Source organism: Chanodichthys erythropterus, chromosome 7, assembly GCF_024489055.1.
Source record: "Chanodichthys erythropterus isolate Z2021 chromosome 7, ASM2448905v1, whole genome shotgun sequence".
Lineage (NCBI taxonomy): Eukaryota > Metazoa > Chordata > Actinopteri > Cypriniformes > Xenocyprididae > Chanodichthys > Chanodichthys erythropterus.
Window position 1 is genome coordinate 26,641,455 of NC_090227.1, and position 24,446 is coordinate 26,665,900.

General features: G+C 35.6%; 1 protein-coding gene across 10 annotated transcripts in view; it reads right to left on the reverse strand.

Moving 5' to 3' along the window:
- The window catches only part of shank3a (SH3 and multiple ankyrin repeat domains 3a), a 377,964-nt gene that overhangs the window by 133,394 nt on the left and 220,124 nt on the right, over positions 1–24,446 (reverse strand). For all 10 annotated transcript variants that reach the window (XR_010895495.1, XR_010895498.1, XR_010895494.1 and 7 more), the window contains 3 exons: positions 17,262–17,378; positions 6,720–6,797; positions 2,889–2,955 (listed from right to left, as the gene is read on the reverse strand). Coding sequence is in view for 3 of the 10 variants with exons in the window: in XM_067389993.1 (XP_067246094.1) it covers positions 2,889–2,955; positions 6,720–6,797; positions 17,262–17,378 (262 nt within the window). In the remaining 7 variants the exon portion in view is untranslated. The remainder of the gene's footprint in view (positions 1–2,888; positions 2,956–6,719; positions 6,798–17,261; positions 17,379–24,446) is intronic.

The following is a 24,446-nucleotide window of genomic DNA, read 5'->3' on the forward strand; positions in this document are numbered from 1 at the left end:
ATAATACACTTTTGTACGCTTCTGTGATAATTGGAATATTTGTCACACAAAAATAATGATACTGTGTGTTTGACAAGATAGTTTGAAGCTGTTTATAAACATGATAACTCTTTAGATCAACGGCAGCACAAATGCAGATTTGAATGTCACGGTTTTATTTTTGTCAAAGGTATAATATACACGGCGAATCGTTGTCATTTAGGAATTAGATCACGTGAGTGATGAAATCGAGAACGCGATCTTTTAAAGATTAATAATCATGCAGCTTGCCTTTGTGCACCTCTCTCTTGTGCGCTCTCTCTCTCTCTTCCTCTCTCTCTGCATTGATATCATGACATTTATGAGAAGCATGAGCCGCGAGGGCTTATCAGTACATTCACTGGTATAATATTAATGAGGTGAGATGTCTCTATTAAAGGTGCCCTAGATTGTTTTTTTTACAAGATGTAATATAAGTCTAAGGTGTCCCCTGAATGTGTCTGAAGTTTCAGCTCAAAATACCCCATAGATTTTTTTTTATTAATTTTTTTAACTTCCTATTTTGGGGCATCATTAACTATACACTGATTTTTTTCAGCACGGCCCCTTTAAGAGATGCGTTCCCTCTGCCCCACCAGCTCTTGACTATACATTGCATAAACAAAGTTCACACAGCTAAAATAAACCTCAAATGGATCTTTACAAGATGTTCATCATGCATGCTGTATGAATGCTTCGAATTATGTGAGTAAAGTATTTATTTAGATGGTTACGTTTGATTCTGTGTGAGTTTGAGGCTGTGCTCTGTGGCTAACTGCTAATGCTACACTGTTGGAGAGATTTATAAAGAATGAAGTTGTGTTTATGAATTATACAGACTGCAAGTGTTTAAAAATGAAAATAGCGACGGCTCTTGTCTCCGTGAATACAGTAAGAAACAATGGTAACTTTAACCACATTAAACGAAAATGCTAACGAAACATTTAGAAAGACAGTTTACAAATATCACTAAAAATATCATGATATCATGGATCATGTCAGTTATTATTGCTCCATCTGCCATTTTTCGCTGTTGTTCTTGCTTGCTTACCTTGTCTGTGCACAGATCCAGACGTTAATACTGCCTTTCCTTGTCTAATGCATAGAATGGGCTGGCATTATGCAAATATTGGGGTCATACATATTAATGATCCCGACTGTTACATAACAGTCGGTGTTATGTTGAGATCCGAGTGTTTTCCGGATGTCTTTTAAACAAATGATATTTACATAAGAAGGATGAAACAATGTAGTTTGAGACTCACTGTATGTCTTTTCCATGTATTGAACGCTTGTAACTATGCCGTGGTAAATTCAAATTATGATTCCAGGGCACCTTTAAAGGATATGATCCTCGCAATTCGCCCACCCATCACACCAGAACTGTTTTCGGAACTAGGCTGAAAATAAAAAAACCCTACACTTGAAAGAAAAGTAGTAAAAACATTGTTAAAATAGTCCATGTGACTACAGTGGTTCAACCTTAATGTTATGAAGTGATGAGAATACATTTTGTGTGCAAAAACCAAACAAAGCAGGAGCCGGCCAATAATGAGCCGGCGTGCTGAAGTAGAACCTGGACGTTATTTTTGTTTTGTTTTTGCACACAAAAAGTATTCTCATTGCTTCATAAAATTAAGGTTGAACCACTGTAGTCACATGGACTATTTTAACAATGTCTTTTCTACCTTTGTGGGGCTTGAAAGTGGTGATTAAATTGCTATGGAAGAGTCAGAGAGCTCTCGCATTTCATCAAAAATACCTTAATTTGTGTTCCGAAGATGAACAAAGGACTTACGGGTTGGGTACGACATCAGGGTGAGTAATCAATGAGAGAATGTTATTTTTTGGGGGGAAATTAACCCTTTAAGTAAATGTATCTTGTATAAATGAAGGATGTTAAAATAAAACTTATTGGTAAACAAGACAAAAATACTAATTAAGAAAATATTTTTCCCCCTGTGCAGCTGAATTCTGTTTTTATTGCATTTTATTATGATTAATTTTACTAAATCGACGTCAAACTGACTACTAATAATAAACTGAGTACTAATAATATATATTACTATTTCACTACTCTTTCAATAGTTTCACCCTGAGAACATTTAAGACAGGCCACTTAAGATGGGCCGCTTGTTTGGCCAGTGTAAATACTGCGCTCTGTAGTCAAGCTGTCTGCTAAATCCTCTACTCTTCTGCCCATCCATTCAGAGTGAAAAGGCCAACTGTCCAACCCACTCAGGACACACTCGTTCACTCTCTCTTTTCCTCCCTCTCGGTAACTGATGGTAAGGAAATAAGAGAAAGACAAAATGGACACATTCTCAGAGGCTTCAGCATTAGTGATGAAAACCAGTTTCTGTCCCATAAACGGCGTGTTTTAAGGCTGCTTCTGTGTGTTCTCTCTGTGTGTGAGAGCATACGTCCCATCCTTCATCGAGGTCACACACCGTTCTGATGAGATAGCGGAGCCTGCGGCTACACTCCCATTGGCTCAAATCAAACTCCCAACACCTGCTGAGCCTCGGGGATTAACCCTGGTCCGTCGCCATGACAATGGTACTCCACACTAATGGGTACGATCCATTACAGCGGCCCGACAACTGGCTGCCTGCTATTCCCCGCCAGAACTAACGTGTGGAATGAGCTAGCCTTGCCGTCGATGCTGGCGATTAGAGTGATGACTCTCATTCACACGAACACCATGGACTCACAAACGCTCACAGAAACACAGGGGACCACTCTCATTTTCATGTTCGCGGGCTGTGGCGCTCTGTTGTGTTTGTAGGGATTCATTAACACGAGGGACCTTTTGCGCTTGCTCAAATTCGATAGTAGCGAATGATGGTGGAGGTATACGAGACACTTACCAACATCTGATGCTTTGTGAGTCTTTATAATTTCTGCCAGGTCAAAGTTCCCAGCTATAATAGCCACCTATAGAAAGAAAGAAAAATGGGTTATTTCCCTGCTGCACATCCCTAGGCAAACAAAAAGCCCCAGTTACTGTTTTATAACACTGCCTGCAATTCATAACAGGGTATTGTGTTACCCAAAAATCTAATCCAGCAATTCATAAGCGATAAAGTACAGCCAGTTTTCAGTATCACAAAATAATTCTGACAAGCTCTACATTATCCTGTCTACCTACCAACATAATTTAAGTTAAATGGACATAAAATATTGATTATAAAGCTGCAATTATTTGTAGTGTGAAGTGATAAAAGCTATGCAAAATGTACCTAGTACTAGGGCTGAGCTGACAATATCAATTAATATAAATCCATCTACCGTCCAACAAAAGCTCTTTGATGTGGCGTGACAGATCGCTGTAGCCACCTCAGTTTAAGCGGCAGCGTAAAGCACACGTGAACCGATCATCTATTCATCTGTACTGCTAGTTATAACACTAAATATACATGAATCAACATCAGAATGGGTAACACTTTATTGTAGGGTCTTTTGCTTATTAGCATGCATATTACTAGAATATTGGCTCTTTATTAGTACTTAAAAGACCCTTTCACTGTTTGTACACAATGATGACGTAGCAACGTATGCGCGCGCATTTTGGCAACGAAACTATGGCGAGAATCAGCAGCATGTCAAGCTACACGAGCGGATTAAGCAACACAGACAGAGAAAGTTATTTTAAAAAGTTGAGTTTATCAAATGGTATCCGGCTACCAGATCCGTGTACTATAGGGGTGTGGATAGAAGACGTTAGCAGATGGCCAAATATACAGTGGCCAGATATATATATACGTATTTAGTTGAGAAACCGAGCGTGTACACCCGAGAGAAATTACGAGCATATAAATCATATAAATCATATCTAACACGTTAGAACCACTGGGGAACAACACCACTTCTGTTGCGCTCGTGACTATTTGATCATGTGGGCTGTAAAAGGGTCTAAAAGGGCACATATTAATGCCTTATTCTGCATGACCTTATTTTACATTCTTAAGAGGTAAATTAGGAGTTTATTGAGGGAAAAGTTGTAGTTAATAGTGAATATGTGTTCCTTATACTGAAGTGTTACTTCAGAAGGTAGCCTGTGTTGAAAAACACAGTACAACTTATCGAAATGTATAGAGATGTCGTATTGCTGTCAAATTTATTATATTATTCTAATGTTGGCTAACCTGTTAGATGTCTCATTTATTGTATTTTTATTACAGCCATTTCAAAGTTTATATCGCAACAATGAATTAGAGTAGAAAGTCAATAAACTTTTACTTTATATCTAAACAAAAATGGCATGAATTAGGCATTCTGTACCTCAGATATATATATATATATATATATATATATAAGGGTCATTGACGAATTAGGTTTTTAAAAGTGTAAAAAACATAATGGAGACATAATTAATTTTAAAGTTTTATTAATTGTTAACATTAAAATTGTGTTTTTTTTTTATAATCAAGATGGACAAATTTTGTCACCAAAAAGTCATTCGGTTTAACCAAAATTTTGACAGTTTTGGTTATACCGAATTACTTTAATATTTTCAAACAATGCTAACAGGCTGATATCTAGCTATAGGACAATCATACATTTTATATTTAGTACAAGATTTTAAAATATTACAATATTTTCCATGTTTTATAGCGGTTGTACCAAATGACCTGATGTTTCGTGACATGCGTATGAGCAAGTGAGAACATGAATTTTTCAAATAGTTAAAAGAGAGTTAGTTTGCTTCACAACCATGTGGTCCTTTGCAGGTGTCTGAATGATGTTTCTCCTGTCACATAATATTGATCGCATGACTTGATCCAAATCGGTCACTTTATATTGGTTACTCCAAATGACATCAATGAAATTCATTTTTCCGGACACTCTTTCTCATAACAAAGCAATGACTTCTATACATAATTTTAATACCATTTTGCACTATGTTGATATATGATATTATAAAATTATATACATTTATTACATTTTAAGATATTTTAATCACAAATGAAATGGCTGTATTGGCCTTTGGACGGTTAAACCAAATGACCTTTTGACACTTCAAAATCTTTAAATTACCTTTAATTGTAGCAAAATATAATTAAAACCTTTTCGATTCAATAAAAGAGATCTAATTGTACTACCTTACATGCTTTGGATGTCATATTTATTATTATTATTAAGGCCTTTGGACAAAAAAAAAAAAAGACCCATCATGTCATTGACCCATATATTAAATCAAGAGCTTGTGAATCAGAATCAAATAGATTTGTGAAATCTGTGTCAATACACAGCCCTACAAAGTACCATAGTATACTGCCATTAGATTTACATGGTACATCATTGCAATAAGGTACTTTACTTTTCTGTACGCTATGTGAGCAAACAGGTCTCATGGCACAAAAGGGAGAAACAGAATAAGAACTGATTCTGTCTAATATGATACATGAATGATCTACAAGTCTCTCTCTCTCTTTTATGAAGATGAGGGCTAATTAACTTTTCCTCACTAAAAGCTGAATCAAAGCAGCTGTCTAATGGTTTCCATGTTGGTTTATACAGCCGCACCAAGTCGGGCTCCCCCTCCCCATTTACTAACAAATTAACTTTGATCTGAGCAGAAAATCTGTGTCAACATCAATTGTACTGTGAGTTCAAGCAGCGAGCATCATGAAAGATGTGAGACAAGCAGGGCTCAACGATATGGATTTTTGGTAACACTTTACAATAAGGTGCGTTAGTTAAACATTAGTTAATGTATTAACTAACATGAACTAACCATGAGCAATACATTTGTTACTGTATTTACTAATCTTCGTTAAGGCTAGTTAATGAAAATACAGTTGTTCATTGTTTGTTCATGTTAGTTCACAGCGCATTAACTAATGTTTTGATTTTAATAATGTATTAGTAAATGTTGAAATTAACATTAAAGCTGCTGTCTGCGATTTTTGGCCCTCTAGCGGTTAATAAACAGAACTGCACGCGTCTTGCAGAAGAACATTGTAGCCGGAGCTACTTTTCTCAGTGTATGTCTATGGCGAGTCACGCAGTTACTGTGATACTCTGCGGCGAGTCCTACCATTCTGGTCAGTTATTATAAGTGTACCATAATGATTCAGGATAAGACAAAAACACGGTTTGGAAAATGGATTCATGTTGTATATTCTCATTATATAATTTTTGTAAATTTATAACACAAAAAAATTGCGGACTGCAGCTTTAACAAAGATTAATAAATGGACACTGGATTTTGGACACTAGCATGATGGTAATACCATGGTAAACCAACAAAAAAGTACAATGGTTTCTTATCAAATATCATGGATTCTTTTGGAATATTTTGGAATATCATATATTATGCATACTATAAAATTATAATAAACTGCAGTACTGCTGTATATATCAAATTTATATTTTCATGTACCATCACTTTACTATTGATTAAAATATGTTTATATTTATAATCCAAATTTCTCTTGCGCGCTATCTTGAATCAAAATGTTCACTGAGGTAGTTGCATTCAGCGCTAACATAAATTTTGGCCAAATGTTGGCAAGGTAGATGGAGCTAATGACTTCATGGCATCAGAAGCCCAGTGTGAACTGCTCTGGGCCTTAAGTTAAATACAGTTAGGCTTCATGGGCTGTGAATGACAGCATCAGTTTAAATAAGATCCTGCTCCATTGACTCTTCCACGGTGTTTGATCTGCAGGATCCCAGAGGTCTTGCGCTCTCACCTGGAAGGCAGTTTGGCTGTTGTAGTTCTTAATCTCCTTATTCGCCCCTCTGAACAGCAGCACTCTTGCGCAGCTATCCTGGAGAGAGACAAACAGAGATTACAAGCGTCATGATAATTTGTCGGTAGTAAAATGTGCACATGGCATGTCCATGAAAATTTGCCCTAGAAAGTTTTGGAACAGAATGAGTGTGTTTGTGTGCGCATGTCACTTTCACAACAACAGAAATGACAAAACTGATGTTCCACTGGGACCAATTAGCTCACCAGCTCATATGTATCAGAGTGAAAAAACAGAGAGAGAGAGAGAGAGAGAGAGAGAGAGAGAGAACAGAGCTGCACTAATGGCAGTGTTTCTCTATGGGCATCTGAGACAGAGTGTTTAGAAGGTCAGCATAGCATCTGGCTATCATCTCTCTCTCCCTCTCTCTCTCTCCCTCTCGCTCTCTCTCTCTCTATCTCTTTCTCTCTCTGTAGACAGTTTTGACAGTACACACACACATTTAGAAGCTGTATCACACAGACATGACTCAGCTGGGACTAGTGTCCTAGTTTTCTAACAGTGGTGAGTAAACATCAGTGTCTCTTGGCCCACTAACACACCTTCACTGAAACCTGTGTGCTGACATTTAATTACACATCAAGTGCACTTGTATATGTCTCTCTCAAACACTTAAAAGTACTTCCGGTAAAGACAATTTGTTTTATAACCAACATATATATATAATTGTTTTTTTTTTTGTTTTTTTTTACAGATATACACTACTGTTCAAACGTTTGGAGACAGTAGTTTTTGGTTGTTTGTTTGTTTAATACTTTTATTCAGTTAATATGCATTATATTCATCAAAAGTTATCTATAAATGCTGAACTTTCTGCATCGAAGAATCATGAAAATATTTGGTAACCCTTTACAATAAGGTTCACTAGTTAACAGTTAACTACATTAGTTAACATGAACTAATAATGAACTGTACTTTAATGTTAATTTCAACATTTACTAATATATGACTAATATTAAAATCAAGTTGTATTTGTTAACATTAGTTAATGCACTGTGAACTAACATGAACAAACAATGATCATTAACAAAGATGAACAAATACAGTAACAAATGTATTGCTTATGGTTAGTTCATGTTAGTTAATAAATTAACTAATGTTAACAAATGAACCCTATTTGTAAAGTGTTACCACAAATTTATCATGGATTCCCCTCAACATTTTCAGAAGCAAAAAAATAAATAAATAATAAACTGTGTATATTGTATGTGTGAGGATGGAACTGGAGCTGAAATCGACTGGAAATGGAAGGTCAAAGCCATGATGTATTGTGGGATACGGTATCTTAAACAGGGTATGCTCATACTAAAATACTATAGACAAATGCGGCGAAACACGGAAGTAAAGCAGCGCCGCCATTACTGCGTGCCTTGCTGCTAAGGAAGTAGCAGAAGTAGCGTGTTGGTCCCGTAGGCTGTAGCAGATGTTAGCTATATAGTTTTTTTTAGTACGTATGCTGTCCAGTGATGCCGGGTTGTTTTAACAACAGCACAAAACTACAGGCCTGGAATAAAACCGTTTGTGTAATCCACAAACCTTTGTTGCACATTGACTGCCCATGTTTACGGCCATACGGACTGCACAGAGTTCCTGGTCGAGCGGAGGACCAAGATGTGCGTCAAAAGTGGATGAACACATAACCGAGATGCTCATCGCATGCCAGATGATTAATAAAATAATCTTGAATACCTGTAAGAACATGTATTTTATTGCTACAACTGGTAGTGGCTAAGGCCATCCTTAAAAATATTTTGGTTTGCCGTAACAGCCAAAAAAAAAAAAAAAAAAAAATGGTCGGTAGGTCGTAAAAAATGTAAAAAAAAATTTTTTATTGCATCACAATAAGTGTATTGTGATTGTCAAAACATTTAAGTAACTAAGCTGAATTTTATTAGGTTAAGTGACGTTACAATGTTTACATGGTAGGCTACAATTTCTGGTAAGCTACACTTTTTTATTATTTTAATTCAATTATTATTAATTATTAATATTGTGATTTGATTTAATATTGACTCATTTGGATAAATATTAGCTAGTCTACACAAGGTAGGCATTAATTTTTCTCAAGAAAAAAACAACTCACCTAACTTAATGCTGTAAACATACAGAGAGCCCTATCAGCTGGCAGAATTATTTAAAAATAACAATTTAAATATAATGCATTTTTTATTATTTTATTATTTTTATTATTTAATGGTAAGTAAAAATATAATAAAGATGTAATACAGTACACATATCAGCCAAAACAGGTTCTGTGTGAGGGGCTGCTAGCTGACAGTTCGGTCATTTCTGAGAGATTTAACGTTACCTCAGACGAAGGTAAGTGTGAATACATAAATCCATTTTGAAAAAAAAGTTTACAAGAACATAACATTATACGTTGTTTGACGTTGTAATATTTTTTAATCTGTATTTCTAGCATGTCACATTTACAAGCACCAAAACTGTATTTATTGTTTGAATTTCGTAATAAAATTGACAGAATCTGAGAGCTGAGATTTTTTTTCCTATCATAAGTAACCTGCTCTGTCTAGTCTGTCGGTCTCTCTGTCCTCTTTACTTCGCGATTTTTTTGTGCGTGAGAAAATGGATGTGTGGCGTGAGAGTGTGTGAAAAGCGTCGATTGCGTGTGTCTCACATTTTATTGCATTTGTATTAGCTGTTTGAAGAGTAAAAAAAAATCTGTGGGTCTTAACGCAATTACAATCGGCAAGTCGGTCGGACTAAAAGGGGAAAAAATAATTAATTGGGTCGGTCCTAAATTGACAGGGTCGGTCGGGTTATGGCAAACAAGAATATTTTTAAGGATGGCCTAATAATTATTTGAAACTTGTGAAGCTTGTGAACACATTAGCAACACAGCTAGTAATGACAGCGTTCGGTTTTATTGTTGTCATCAATTAATACACTTCTTAATTACATTACATTACATTTTTACATTATTACATTATGTTGTCAATAAATTACCTTTATCGGTAAGTTTTGGCCACTGCCTGACATCATCTACCCAATGCTCCCTTTCACCAGACATTTTCTTTAATGAGCAGGATGCACTTTAATTGAAATGTCATTAAAGGGCACCGGCAAGTGTCACACCGTCACACTTCGCAGGCACGCAGTAATGGCGGCAGCAAGATGGCGGCGCCCATAGAGTTCATGGCAGATTTGTGTATTACTACTACTACTACGTTATGTCAGAACATTTTTTCCCCCTAGGGTAATTGTTTGGTAACTTTTTTTTTATTGAAAGAAATTAAATAATTAAAAGACTAAAAGGGATTTAAAGGGATAGTTCACCAAAAAATGAAAATTCTATCATCATTTACTCACCCTCAAGTTGTTCCAAACCTGTATAAATGTCTTTGTTCTGCTGAATACAACTGAATATATATTGAAGAAAGTTTGTAACCAGGCTGTTTTGGGGCACCATTGACTTCCATAGTAGGAAAAAAAAATACTATGGAAGTCAGTGGTGCCCCAGAACAGTTCAGTTTCCGCATTCTTCAAAATATCTTCCTTTGTGTTTAACAGAACAAAGAAATTCATAAAGGTTTGGAACAGCATGAGGGTGAGTAAATGATGACAGTATTTTTATTTTGGGTGAACTATCCCTTTAAGGGCATAACAAAAAAGAAACAAGAACGGTAAAAGTTCCAGCTCTATTGTAGTTATTAAGTAATACATTTAAACTATTTGCAAATAATATATTTTTAAAAAAAAAAAACACTTATTTGTGTTTAATATGGCAAAAACGCAAAATGTTTCTTGTCTTTTCACATTCAGTTATGAATTACATTAATCATATATTAATAATAAAATAGCATGTTTTCAATTAAAAACGGCAAAATTTCATAAAAATGTTGAGTAGTTGCATCACTGGAAATTGGTGTCGGTCGCTGAATATTTCAACCCTAAAGCAGTCATCAAAAATAAAATGTTTAGCTACTTACTCGACACATATTCTTTCACTGCTAAAACGAATGGCCATCTCAGTCATTCAGTCAGAGGGGGTGGACAATTTGGCCATTACTAATTATTGGGAGGGGGGTAATTGTTCCCCTCAATGTCTATGGTGGTTACGGCCTTGCATAGAAGGACAACTCGTCTTTTACGTCATCTGGGATACATCATCTTTTTCCATGCATTCTAAACAGTGCATAGTGCAAAAATAGCAGTATGTTAGTAGTATGATATTATGCTATTTGAAACACAGTCTGTGTGTCATAGAGGAGACAGAGTGGAGCGCTGCATGTGTTTAATGCTATGGCTCTGTGCAAAAATCAATATGTAATTTCGACTGCAGAGTGAATTAACAGAACCATGATTGAGCTTCCACATCACACAGACGTTTTCCTCTCTTTCTTTCTTGCCCTCTATCTCCGATACGCTCATCTGCACTATTGATCCATTTAAAGGACAGACACAAACTTTCAGAACTGAAAAATAATACGCTATTTACACTAATGCAAGACATTAAATCAAAAGTCATCAGAGCTGCAGTCTGGAGAAACAGCAGTATGAATGAACTCGACTGGATGTGGCCTTTTATGCCAATGTGATGTTTCAACCGCCTGGACAACAGAGCAACATGTGACCTCTAGTGGTGAAACTTCATAAGAACACATCTAAGAGACTATAAAGGACATCACTAGACTAAACTTAGACACAGCTGTTATAAAGTCACCATAAAGTCTGTTTCACTTTGGGCAAAAACTGTCCGTTTAGACAGGACAAGTCCAATGAAATTTCCATCCCTTTGGATTACAGTTTTAACATATAACTGATCTTCTATCGCCCTACAATCCTTCACGCTCTTTAAGATCATAAAACTCTGGATTTCTGGTTGTACCTAGGATATCTAAGTCCACTAAAGGAGGGAGAGCGTTTTCACATTTGGCTCCGAAACTCTGGAATAGCCTTCCTGATATTGTTCGGGGCTCAGACTCGCTCACCCAGTTTAAATCTAGATTAAAGACACATCTCTTTAGCCAAGCATTCATATGATGCATCTCATACCAGATCAACTGCACATGACTATCTTTGCTTAAAGTTATGAACAGCAGCTACGCTAATTGTTCTCCTTTTGCTTTTCTGTTTTACCTCGGGACACCCGCCCTGAGGTGACTAGAGAGTACATCAGCTTCAGTTTGTATCCAGCCTCTTAAGAAGACCTCAGATGACCATCACCTGTGAAGAGACGGTGCCAACTCCTGCGAGGACTTCAGAAGACGCAATCATCTGGATCAACATGCACATTACCCAATTTCTATATCCTAATTATTGTTCCTAATTATTGTTAAAAATCCTAATTATTGTTAATTATTGTTAATGTAATTTATTTTTCCAGGAGCTCTACCTTCTTGCTTCTACCTTTTATACGTATTATCTTTTTATTCTTTTAATTCCTTTTCCTGTTTTTATTTCATTTTTAATGTATTTTATATCTTTTATGTATCATCTTGTTATTCTTGTTAGACTTTTAATGCATTATTGCTGTCTGGTTGAAAGAGCTGGGAGCATTAGGAAGAAATTGATTAGGTTAAAATTTGGTAAATTTGACAAACCATGGGGAAATTTAAACTGTAGTGCATGGTTAAGATATCTCTGGATTACAGTCAGGACACTTTCCAAAGGGGGAAATTTCCAAAGGGGAAATTTGAACTGCGTTCCATAGGTAAGATATCTCCGGAAGGGGGATTAGGGCTGTGTGGTGCAGTTTGAGGTGTCTTGGCAAAAGGGGAGATTGAAACTATGTTTATCAGTTTGAAGTGCCTTAACAGGTAGCAGTCCTGTTGGATGAGGAAGATCCATTCTGATCCGCTCTGATGAATAGATCCGTTTAGATCCAACTCTGATGGACGACAACAATAACAACAACAGCAACAACAACAACAACAACAAACTCCCTGAGACTTCCTAGCTCTTCCATCCAGATAGCAAAATTCTCTGTTTTTACTGTTATTTCTATTCCTTATGTTCTATTTTTATTATTCTTTTTATGTAAAGCACTTTGAATTACCATTGTGTATGAAATGTGCTATACAAATAAAATTGCCTTGCCTTGCCTTACCTTCAGTTAAACTCCTAACAGTGGTTGTAAATTGATTGCCTAAATTATTACATTATTTCCTAACTGCATTCTTTAAATTGTAATGTTGACATGCATTCTCTGTAAAGCTGCTTTGAAATGATATGTATCGTGAAAAGCGCTATACAAATAAATGTGAATTGAATTGAATTGAATTGAATATAAACTGAATGTGATGCATATTTGTCAGTCATACATAAATGAAATGGGCAACATAAGATTTCTGTAATAGTTTTTTTAAATGCACAATAACAAGGTTTATATATATATATCATATTTATGCATTATGATAAACTGAATATTGCTTGTTGCACAGCTAGCCATATTTTAAACATATTATATTCATAATTTTTAACTGAATAAATGTAATTGCTGTAGAAAATATTTAAATAAGACCACATTTTATAATATAACGCAAATAATTAATAATAAATTATGCTATGATTTTTTTGAGTTGTTTATGTATGACTGACAACTGTATCACATTAAAGATATAGTTCACCCAAAAATGAAAATTTTGTCATAATTTACTCACCGTCAAGTTGTTCCAAACCTGTACATATATTTCTTTGTTCTGCTGTACGCAAAGGAAGATATTTGGAAGAATGTTTGTAACCCAGCAGAGCTTTTTTCTACCATGAGGTAAGTTCTTTATTGTCTTCATTTTAAGCTTTTATTGTCTTCATGAAGACATTTGGTCCCCACAAAGAGAGCAAAACCTGACATCCCACACACAGTCATCTTATTATCTGTAGCTGTGAATTCACCCTTCTTTTCCACATCAGGTGGTCGTTTCTTCCTCTTTCACCTCCTCCTGCTCTCCTCATCGTTTTGGCACTATTTCACACTGTCTCTCTGTATGTTCTATCATCGCCCTCGTAGATTTTCCCTCATCTATCCAGTAATGCCTCTCTCCTCAGGCTGATATGTCCTCTCTCAGAGTCTCTTTCTGGGAATCGATCCACTCTAACATCTCCTCTGAGCCTGAGCTAAACATCCAGAGAGAGTCCTTAAAACTCGCTATCACCGCTGAGCACTCATAGAGGAACACACACGCACACACAGGCACACGTTTACCTATTTTCTGACAGATTTAGCAAACTCCTGAGGACATTTTTTAAGAATTGCCCTTTAAGTACTCACACAAATTCTTAACACATGCATCTGTCATGCTATAGTTGTATAGTTACAATATAGGTTCTAGTGTTTATATTATATACTAGCCTTAACCCAAAATTACAAAAATTTTATAACTTCTGAGGACATACAGTACAGTCCAAAAGTTTGGAACCACTAAGATTTTTAATGTTTTTAAAAGAAGTTTCGTCTGCTCACCAAGGCTACATTGATTTAATTAAAAATACAGTAAAAAACTTTAATATTGTGAAATATTATTACAATTTAAAATAACTGTGTACTATTTAAATATATTTGACAAAGTAATTTATTCCTGTGATGCAAAGCTGAATTTTCAGCATCGTTACTCCAGTCTTCAGTGTCACATGATCCTTCAGAAATCATTCTAATATGCTGATTTGCTGCTCAATAAACATTTATGATTATTTTCAATGTTGAAAACAGCTGTGTACTTTTTTTTCAGGATTCCTTGATGAATAGAAAGTTCAAAAGAACAGCATTTATCTGAAATACAAAGCTTCTGTAACATTATACAATACCGTTCAAAAGTTTGAGGTCAGTAAGAATTTTTATTTTTATTTTTTTGAAAAGAAATTAAAGAAATGAATACTTTTATTCAGCAAGGATGCATTAAATCAATCAAAAGTGACAGTAAAGACATTTATAATGTTACAAAAGATTAGATTTCAGATAAACACTGTTCTTTTGAACTTTCTATTCATCAAATAATCCTGAAAAAAAATATTGTACACAAATATTTTGTACAATTGTACACATTAAATGTTTCTTGAGCAGCAGATCAGCATATTAGAATGATTTCTGAAGGATCATGTGACACTGAAGACTGGAGAAATGATGCTGAAAATTCAGCTTTGCATCACAGGAATAAATTACTTTGTGAAATATATTCAAATAGAAAACATTTATTTTAAAATGTAATAATATTTCACAATATTACTGTTTTTACTGTATTTTTAATTAAATAAATGTAGCCTTGGTGAGCAGACGAAACTTCTTTTAAAAACATTAAAAATCTTAGTGGTTCCAAACTTTTGGACTGTACTGTATATAGCAAATTTGTCCATGCAATATCCTAGAAATATGAAAGGAGACTTCCAACTGACTGAAGAAACTAAAGAAAAAAAATGCTAAAAAGTATTTTGTTTTAAATTACATTACTATGTATTATAAAACACTAATTTACCATATAATATACCCTGTAGACATTTTTTTTTTTTTTTTTTTTTACATTTAATCTCTTTACAAGTAATTTGTCCTTTAGAGAATGTCTCTATAATAACTTTTTGACAGACTTCCAAGGACATTTTCCAGCAAATTGAGCCTTAAAGTACAGCACATACACAAACACCCAACAAAGTCCTTTGCTATATTTACTGCATGTCACTTTTCCTTGCTATCTCAGCAGCTCTGTTTTCTGCTAAAGTGCGTCTGTCACATGGGTCTAACACATCTTTGCTGTCAGAGAGATGTGAAATGCCTGGTGAAGTGCATGCAAGTTTGTGTTTGAGATGTGATGCTAGAGACAAATATCTAACCAATCCTGAAAAAATGAAGTTAAACAATATTGTTAGACAACAACGGTAGAACTATGATCTTTAACACTACTATTTTTATGTTTCAGAAGTAGAGGCCATTGTGTGTCCTCTTTACTTCATGTTTGTGTGTTTTTTTATGTTATTGATCTGTTTGTAACTGACTTCTTTCAGACTGGAAGTTACATTAGTGCAGGTCAGCTGTAGTTTAATCTCATTATAATGAGCTGAATGAAGATAAACAGAAACCACTGCTGTAAAATTAGTACACACGCACACTGCAATGAAGACATACCCACAAACTTTGAATGTTTTTTTATAAAACTAAAACTCAAAATGCTTTTTGCATATTAGTAACCATTACTAATATTCTTCTCCTATCTGTGTATTTATTTATTAAAAAAAAAAAAAAAAATTCGCTATGAGCACTTTACTGACATAACTGTGACTTCACTCAGCACTTACATACTGTTGTTCTCATGTTGATTTAATTGATTCTACTACTCTCATTTGTAAGTCGCTTTGGATAAAAGCGTCTGCTAAATGACTAAATGTAAATGTAAATGTACTATTATGATTTTTTTTGTTTGTTTGTTTGTTTTTTGTTTTGTTTTTTATGTTATGTTTCCAAAGGAACATTTTGTACTCTTTTTAAGCTCACTCTTTGACCAAAACTATTATTTAGATCAAATTTGTAACTGTAACTGTAACTACCATAGCAGCAAATCATATTAAAATGATTTCTGAAGGATCATGACACTGAAGACTGGAAAAATTGGCTGCTGAAAATTCAGTTCTGCCATCACAAGGATAAATCACTCTTTTAAGTTATTTATAAATGATATTAATTTTAAGACATATTCAAACAGAAAACAGTTATTTTAGATTGTAATAATATTTACAATATTACTGTTTTAACTGTATTTTTGATTAAATAAATGCAGCTTTGATGAGCATAAGAGATTTCATTCAAAACTTTTTGTGTGTTTTTTTATATGTTTTATATTTATAGTATTGTATATCCTCAATTTAGGAGAGAAAAAAAAAAAAAAAAACATTCTCAAAATAAGGTTCAAAAAAAGTTCAGCCTATCAGTATAATCTACATATCTGCTAGTCACTATATTACAGCAGACATTTGAAATGTTCGCAGACACAATAGTGAGATTCAATAGCAATAACAGTTTCAATAAAGAGAGAGATAGAAAGATTAAGAACACAGCACATATGAGTTCTGTGATTCCATGTGTTTTCAGGCGTTCCTAAAGGACTGTTTTTGTGTTTGTTTGTGTGGGTGAGTGTGTGTGTGTGTGTGTGTTGTGGGAGCGTCCATTAATACTTAATAAGAGCAGAATTAAAATGCATGAGCACACCACAAACACACACACACACACACACACACACACACCTGAGGATTAGATCACTCTTTGTATTTTTGTGTGACTGAATGAACAATCTGTGACCTTGCTGCTTTGTTTTACGCTCATTAACTCTAATACTGACAACATATTATACATAATTGCTAATGCCACATATGTGTACAAATGCCTGCATGCTCATGTTTTACCTGGTTAAAAAGGGTGCAGATATTTCAGGCAGAATGATTGAGTGTGTCCTTGTGGGTACAGGCATCTGAGCCTGAAGAATATGAGTGTGTGTGTGCTGGTTGCTAAGGGAAAGCATACAGTATGATTGAATTAGTTACCTGGTTATAGAGAGCACACACGTGCAGGGCAGTGTTTCCAGAAGCATTCTGAGCGCTCATGTCTGCTCCATAGAACAGCAGGTGTTCAAGATGCTGCACATGTCCGTGACGGCAAGCCTGACAAAGCACACACAAAAAAACTTTGCATTGGAGTGGTTGTTTTCATTTTGTGTCAATTTGCAGCCTGCACAGAACTAAAATCATGTTAATGAGTAAAACAATAGCTGCTGCCTCTCTCTTTCATGCACACACACCTCGCTCTCACTTACTGATGTTTTCGGTTTATGAAATGAGAAAGAGCAGAACTGTTTGCCTTTGTTTGGTGTTATCAATGTCACTTTTCTTTCCACCATAATTCAAAACGTGTCATCTCTGAATACTAATGGAGTATGGGATGTAGAAAAACTGCTTAAAAGCTGTCTGCCTGAGAAAGAGCGGAAAAGATAGAGCAGGAGTAGTGACCGGACATTCAAGGGACTCCCAGGGGCCTCCAGCTGTGAGATCCAGCGGGAACCAATCGTTCTTTAGCACAGGGGCCAATTAACATTCACGGCTGTGTTTGCTCATCTTTAGCCACGCAGTTGGGGCTAGGTCTTTGGCCGTCTCCTGCGGTATGAAAACATTTATACAGCTCTGTAATGGTGATCCTTTGGACGTGGTGTCCAGATGCTGCTAACCAAAAAAAATCAAGGTTGCTGCACATTTTTTTTAAATCAAATTTAGGACTTTTTAGGACCTGACAAAATGAAAATTACAAGATTAGTTCACTTCAGAATTCAAATTTCCTGATAATTTACTCACCCCCATGTTATCCAAGATGTTCATGTCTTTCTTTCTTCAGTCGAAAAGAAATTATGGTTTCTGAGGAAAACATTTCAGGATTTTTCTCCATATAGTGGACTTTAACAGTTACCAATGGGTTGAAGGTCCAAATTGCAGTTTCAGTGTAGCTTCAAAAGAGCTCTATACGATCCCAGCTAAGGAACAAGGGTCTTATCTAGTGAAACTATCGGTCATTTTCAAAAAAAAAAAAAAAAAAAAAAAAATTTACTTTTTAACCCCAAATGCTTATCTTGCACTTGCTCTGCAATGCGCCTCGCATAACGTTATCATGGTGGAAAGGTCACGCATGACATAGGCGGAAGTAGCGTGGGAGGGCAAAAAACTCCATCTCATTTTCTCCTCCAACTTCAAAATCGTCCGACATCGTTTTACCTTTTTTGTAAAGGCCATTTGACTTAGGCTGCATTCACACGGGGCGCCGGCGTTAACGCTTCTCGTTTACTTTGAATGGGTGACGTCATGCGTTGCCGAACTGAACTGTGGGTTCCGTCGCGTCGCTTCACTCGCGTTGCAAGCGGCAGAAGTTGAAGATTTCTCAACTTTTCAAGCGCCAACGCAGGCGTCATCCAATCAGATCGCCCTATGCAAATACCCTAGAGCAGTCGCAGCCAACTGCGTTCGTGCAACACCGGAAAGTAATGTGATTGGCTGTAATCACTATAACGGTTGCGTCAGCACAAGCTTCAGACACGCCCTCCATCAAGCGTTGACGCTGACGCCCCGTGTGAATGCAGCGTAAGTCTTTGCATGTTCGCTTTGTAAAAACTTGTTTGGTACTTCCGCATGACCTTTCCAATGTGATTACGTAATGCGCATTGCAGAGCTAGTGCAAGATGAGCATTTGTGGTTAGAAAGTATATAAATGTTGTTGTTTTTTTTTTTTTAGAAAATGACATTATTTCGCTAGATAAGACACTTATTACTTGGCTGGGATCTTGTAGAGCCCTTTGAAGCTACACTGAAACTGCAATTTGGACCTTCAACCCATTGGTAACTGTCCACTATATGGAGAAAAATCCTGAAAAGTTTTCCTCAAAAAACAAAAAAAAAATTTTCGACTGAAAGACAAACATCTTGAATGACATGGGAGTGAGCAAATTATCAGGACATTTTAATTCTTAAGTGAACTTATCCTTTAATATCGTACATACATAAAAAAACAAACTTTAACGTTCAGGGAAGGAGGAGGTGGGAACAGCATATTTTCATTACGCTCTGAAAGTCGCAAGACCATGCTGAACGCTGTGAGTGTGTGTTAAAAATCAGGAATGGTGAGAGAACATTGTGCTTCAAATCAAATCAATTTGGGTCGACCAAAACGCATCTTAATACCAGGTGTAAACATGGCCTAAAAGCGTATATTTTTCGATCAGATTTAAGACCTCATCTTACAATATAATACCTAGCCGAAAAATACAAATATTTAAGACTTTTTTATTGGCCTTAAAATTAGGAGATTCGAATTTCAATCTTTTAATAATTTTTTAGTGCCCTGGAAATATGTCGCTGGACAGTGCAACAATGCAGACATAAAAACCAAGTGATTGACAAATCGTTCAATTGCACATTAAAGAGACACCATTTAGCACAGTGTTACAGTTTCTGTTTATAAACGCACGACAAAGATGAAGATTAGTATACAAGTAATATTTAATCAAACACAGGATATTCCAACAGGGTAGAGACAGCATTACATACATGTAAACGCAAACGAGAACGGATAAGGAGCGAAGGAGAATACTGGGTTTAAATACATGTGACAAACAAAGTGAACTTAATGAGGTGATGAGATGATTAACTAGACAGGTGAATCAAATTAACTAATCAAACAGACCGGGGGAAACTAGAAACACAAAACATGTAACACAGATCTTTGAATTGTTATTGTTATTATTATTATTATTATTATAATTAGTTGTTGTTGTTGTTAATACAAGGATATTACTGTTAGTAATAATATCAATAATAATAGTTGTTATTGTTGATGATAATGTGATGTTAGTAGTAGTAATAATAGCTGTTGTTGATAATACGATATTAAAACTGTTAATAAAACTAGTTGTTGATGATGTGATATTACTGTAAGTAGCAATAATAATAATAATAATTATAATAATAATAATAATAATAATAATAATAATAATGTGATTAATACAATGAAACTACTGTTATTAGTAATAATAAAAATAATAATAGTTGTTGATTATAATGTGGTGTTGTTTGTTAGCAGTAGCAGTAGTAGTAGTAATAATAGTTTTTAATATGATGTATCTGTTATGATCACCGTCTGTTCCTGTCAGTTCCCGGACTACATTACCCATAATCCTCTCCACCAATCACTATCACTAATCACCACACCCAGCTGCAGTACATTAACAGGACTATAAAGGACTTTCACTCACACCACCTCACCGCGAGGTCTTGATTACCATTGTATCATTTCTGAGCGTTTCTATCCTGTCTGCCTGCTTGTTATCGTTCCTGCCTGTTTCTTGTTTTTGACCCGTTGCTGCCTGTCCTGATCTTTGCCTGTCCCTTGACTACGACTCTGCCTGTTCCTCACTGCTCCTGTTTGTTCCTGTTTTGACCCTGCCTGTACGACCACTCTTACTTCTAATAAACGCTGCATTTGGATCCCTGCCTGTGAGTCCCCTCCGTTACAGTATCATCACTGTTAATAATAATAATAATGATAGTGGTTATTGTCGATGATCATGTGATGTTGTTAGTAGTAGTAGTAATAATAACAGCTGTTTTTGATAATGTGATATTAATAACAACAATATTGTTGTTGTTATTAATACAATGATATTACTGTTAGTTGTAGTAATGATAAAATAATAATATAATAGTTGTTGATGATCATGTGATGTTGTTAGTAGAAGTAGTAGTAGTAGTAATAATAACAGCTGTTTTTGATACTGTGATATTAATAACAACAATATTGTCATTGTTATTAATACAACAATATTACTGTTAGTAGTAGTAATAATAAAAATAATAATATAATAGTTGTTGATGATAATGTGATGTTGTTAGTAGTAGTAATAATAATATTTGTTATTATGATGATATTACCACTGGTAAAAATAATAACAATAATAGTTGTTGATGATAATGTGATTTCTTTCTGTCTATTTAAAAGTTAGCTAAAGTTACTTTAGAAGGCAACAACATTAAAATGCTGTCTACGTAGGTGGTGCACTACGTTTTTGAACTGAGCTAATGTTAGCTTTGGCTCCACAGTATGTTTGTATAGACGGTTAGCTACAGTTTAATTGACAATGCATAACAGGAGACAGAAAGAGACAGGGATAAATGTGTTCGGATTCACATTTAGCCATTCATTCAGTGATGTACAATATACACATCCATTTAAAGAGACACACACACGCTGACAGATGTGCAAGGATGACTAAAATATAAACTATAGTGGTGTGTGAAAAGCAGCTTTATCAAGACAAAGACACTTGGCATTTGCTTGGGTTGCCATAGATTCTCTTTGGAAATGACAATTGTAGGTCAGACAGATGGATGAGAACATTAGAAAGAAGGCAGAGTGGTGGAAAAATAAATATTATGATAAGAAAAGTGCCCACCTCCCCACACCCACACACAAATCAGTCCTGACAACCATTGCCCTCTTTCTGCACACTAAGGGCAAGACTCCTGAGGGCAGTGTGTGTTTGTGAGGTATAGGTAACATAGTTTAACAGCATGTCCGTCACATTTTTAGGCCTGATCTAATTTGGGGAATGAGCCTCGGGTTAAACACTGTAAACTCACAGCGGCAGCAACGGTACAGCTGTGTGTGTATGTAAAACACACACACACGTACAGTCCTATGTGACCCAGCAGCTCTTCCACCCTCAGGGCATCTATGCCTCCATCCATCCATTCACCCATCCATCCGTTTCCAGACGTGACGCTCTGCGCTGCGGCTACAAAATGATTTTTTTTCATAAACTGAAATGAAACCGCAAGCTCTCATCTTTCCCCTCTAAACAGGGCAAAAAGAAATAAAACAATTTGCATATCCTGAAGGAAATATCAGTGCTGGCAAAGCTGCAAAACAACATGTTTTTTGTAAAATAATTCAGAAAAGGAGAAGAAAAGCCAGAGAAATGGAAGACATTGGCTAAGTCAGAAAGTGGACACTCCTAAATGGCAGTTCAATTTTGAATGCCAAACAGGGCTGAAACTAATGATTATTTGATTATTTGCCAATGCTTTTTCACAAGATGTAATATAAGTCTAAGGTGTCCCCTGAATGTGTCTGTGAAGTTTCAGCTCAAAATACCCCATAGATTTTCTTTTAATTAATTTTTTTAACGGCCTATTTTGGGGCATCATTAAATATGCGCCGATTCAGCATGCGTCATGCAACATACCTGATTATGTAAGTATAGTATTTATTTGGATGTTTACATTTGATTCTGAATGAGTTTCATAGTAGCCTATGTGTGGCTAACGGGGCTAACGCTAACATTACACACTGTTGGAGAGATTTATAAAGAATGAAGTTGTGTTTATGAATTATACAGACTGCAAGTGTTTAATAATGAAAATAACGACGGCTCTTTTCTCCGTGAATACAGTAAGAAACGATGGTAACTGTAACCACATTTAACAGTACATTAGCAACATGCTAACAAAACATTTAGAAAGACAATTTACAAATATTACTAAAAATATCATGTTATCATGGATCATGTCAGTTATTATTGCTGCCATTTTTCGCTATTGTCTTTGCTTGCTTACCTGCATAAAGTCTGTTGATTCAGCTGTGCAGATCCAGATGTTAATACTGGCTTGTCTAATGCCTTGAACATGAGCTGGCATATGCAAATATTGGGGCGTACATATTAATGATCCCGACTGTTACGTAACAGTCGGTGTTATGTTGAGATTCGCCTGTTCTTCTGAGGTCTTTTAAACAAATGAGATTTACATAAAAAGGAAGAAACAATGGAGTTTGAGACTCTCTGTATGTCATTTCCATGTACTGAACTCTTGTTATTCAACTATGCCAAGGTAAATTCAATTTTCAATTCTATGGCACCTTTAAGGGTTATTTTGAAGTCTAATAATAATAATGGAAATGTATTATTATAAATATATTATTGCTTTTCTGCACTAACTTCATTAAAATGTATATAAATATTGGTGTTAATGTTATTATAAAAACAACAATTATTATTATTATTATTATTATATATTTATTTATTAGGACATTAAAGGGGGGTATCACACACAGTTTCTGCCAATCTCAAGTTAATCTTGAGTACCTAGTAGTGCATCCTTCATATCTCCGAAAAGTCTTTAGTTTCCCTGGATAACTTTTGAATCACTTAATGAATATAGCATATAGTGACTGATGAATAATGAATTTATGAATTCACTATGTTCGTGTTGTTTACATTATATGCACTTGGGTGCCTATTGCCAACAAAACAGACATATGAAGCAGTTTTACTCACCAGCTGCGGTTCCGACTCATAACCGGGATCATTATCACTGTGACCACTCCATCTTTCGGTTTCAAACTATCTGTAAATCCAATGTAGAACTGGGCCTTGTTTATGAAACCATAAGCACCGATCCCAAGGGCTCGAGCAGCCACAGAAAAACACGAGATATTCTCTATTCATCTTAACCCATAAAAAAAGTGATTGCAACTATCAGTCTCTATGGTTATTTTAATAACAAATATCGAGAGCGCATCAATGTAATGCATGAGCACAAAACTCTCAGCTCCACTTAACACTGGGTTCTTTGGAAAGCAAGGTTATCTTTCCCTCACAACCAAAAACACACTTCTTTGGTGACATTGTTGATTTCATGAAGTCCTGTGACCTGTGCAGCGCTGCCGATGACTTCCGTAAAGCCGAATGTGCATTGATGGGCATGCTCTTGCTTTCGTGCTCTGGTCGACGTGTGTGCGTGCGCCCTTCTGGGAGAAGTGACCGTATAAGGAATTCCGACCTTTATGACGTTACAAAGGCCCATACTCAAAAAAAGATTGCGAAGTTTATGAGGATTTGGAAGAGTATTTTTGGCACAGAAATACTCCGTCATACGTCCAACTCGTGTTTTGAAATTTTGGCCATGTTAAGCATGAGAATCTCTTTAACAGTGTAAATAAGTCAGCATACATGAAATAGCATTATACACCCCTTTAACATCAATATTCATATTCGTATGCATGAAGTTAGTATAAGTAAAGCTATACAGTCCTAATAAAGTGAGCAAATCAGTCTTATTTACTTGCCATTTTTCATTCACATTTGGAACTTGGCAAGTATTAATTTTAGATCCTGTGTGGAGGTTAAAACAAGTGTG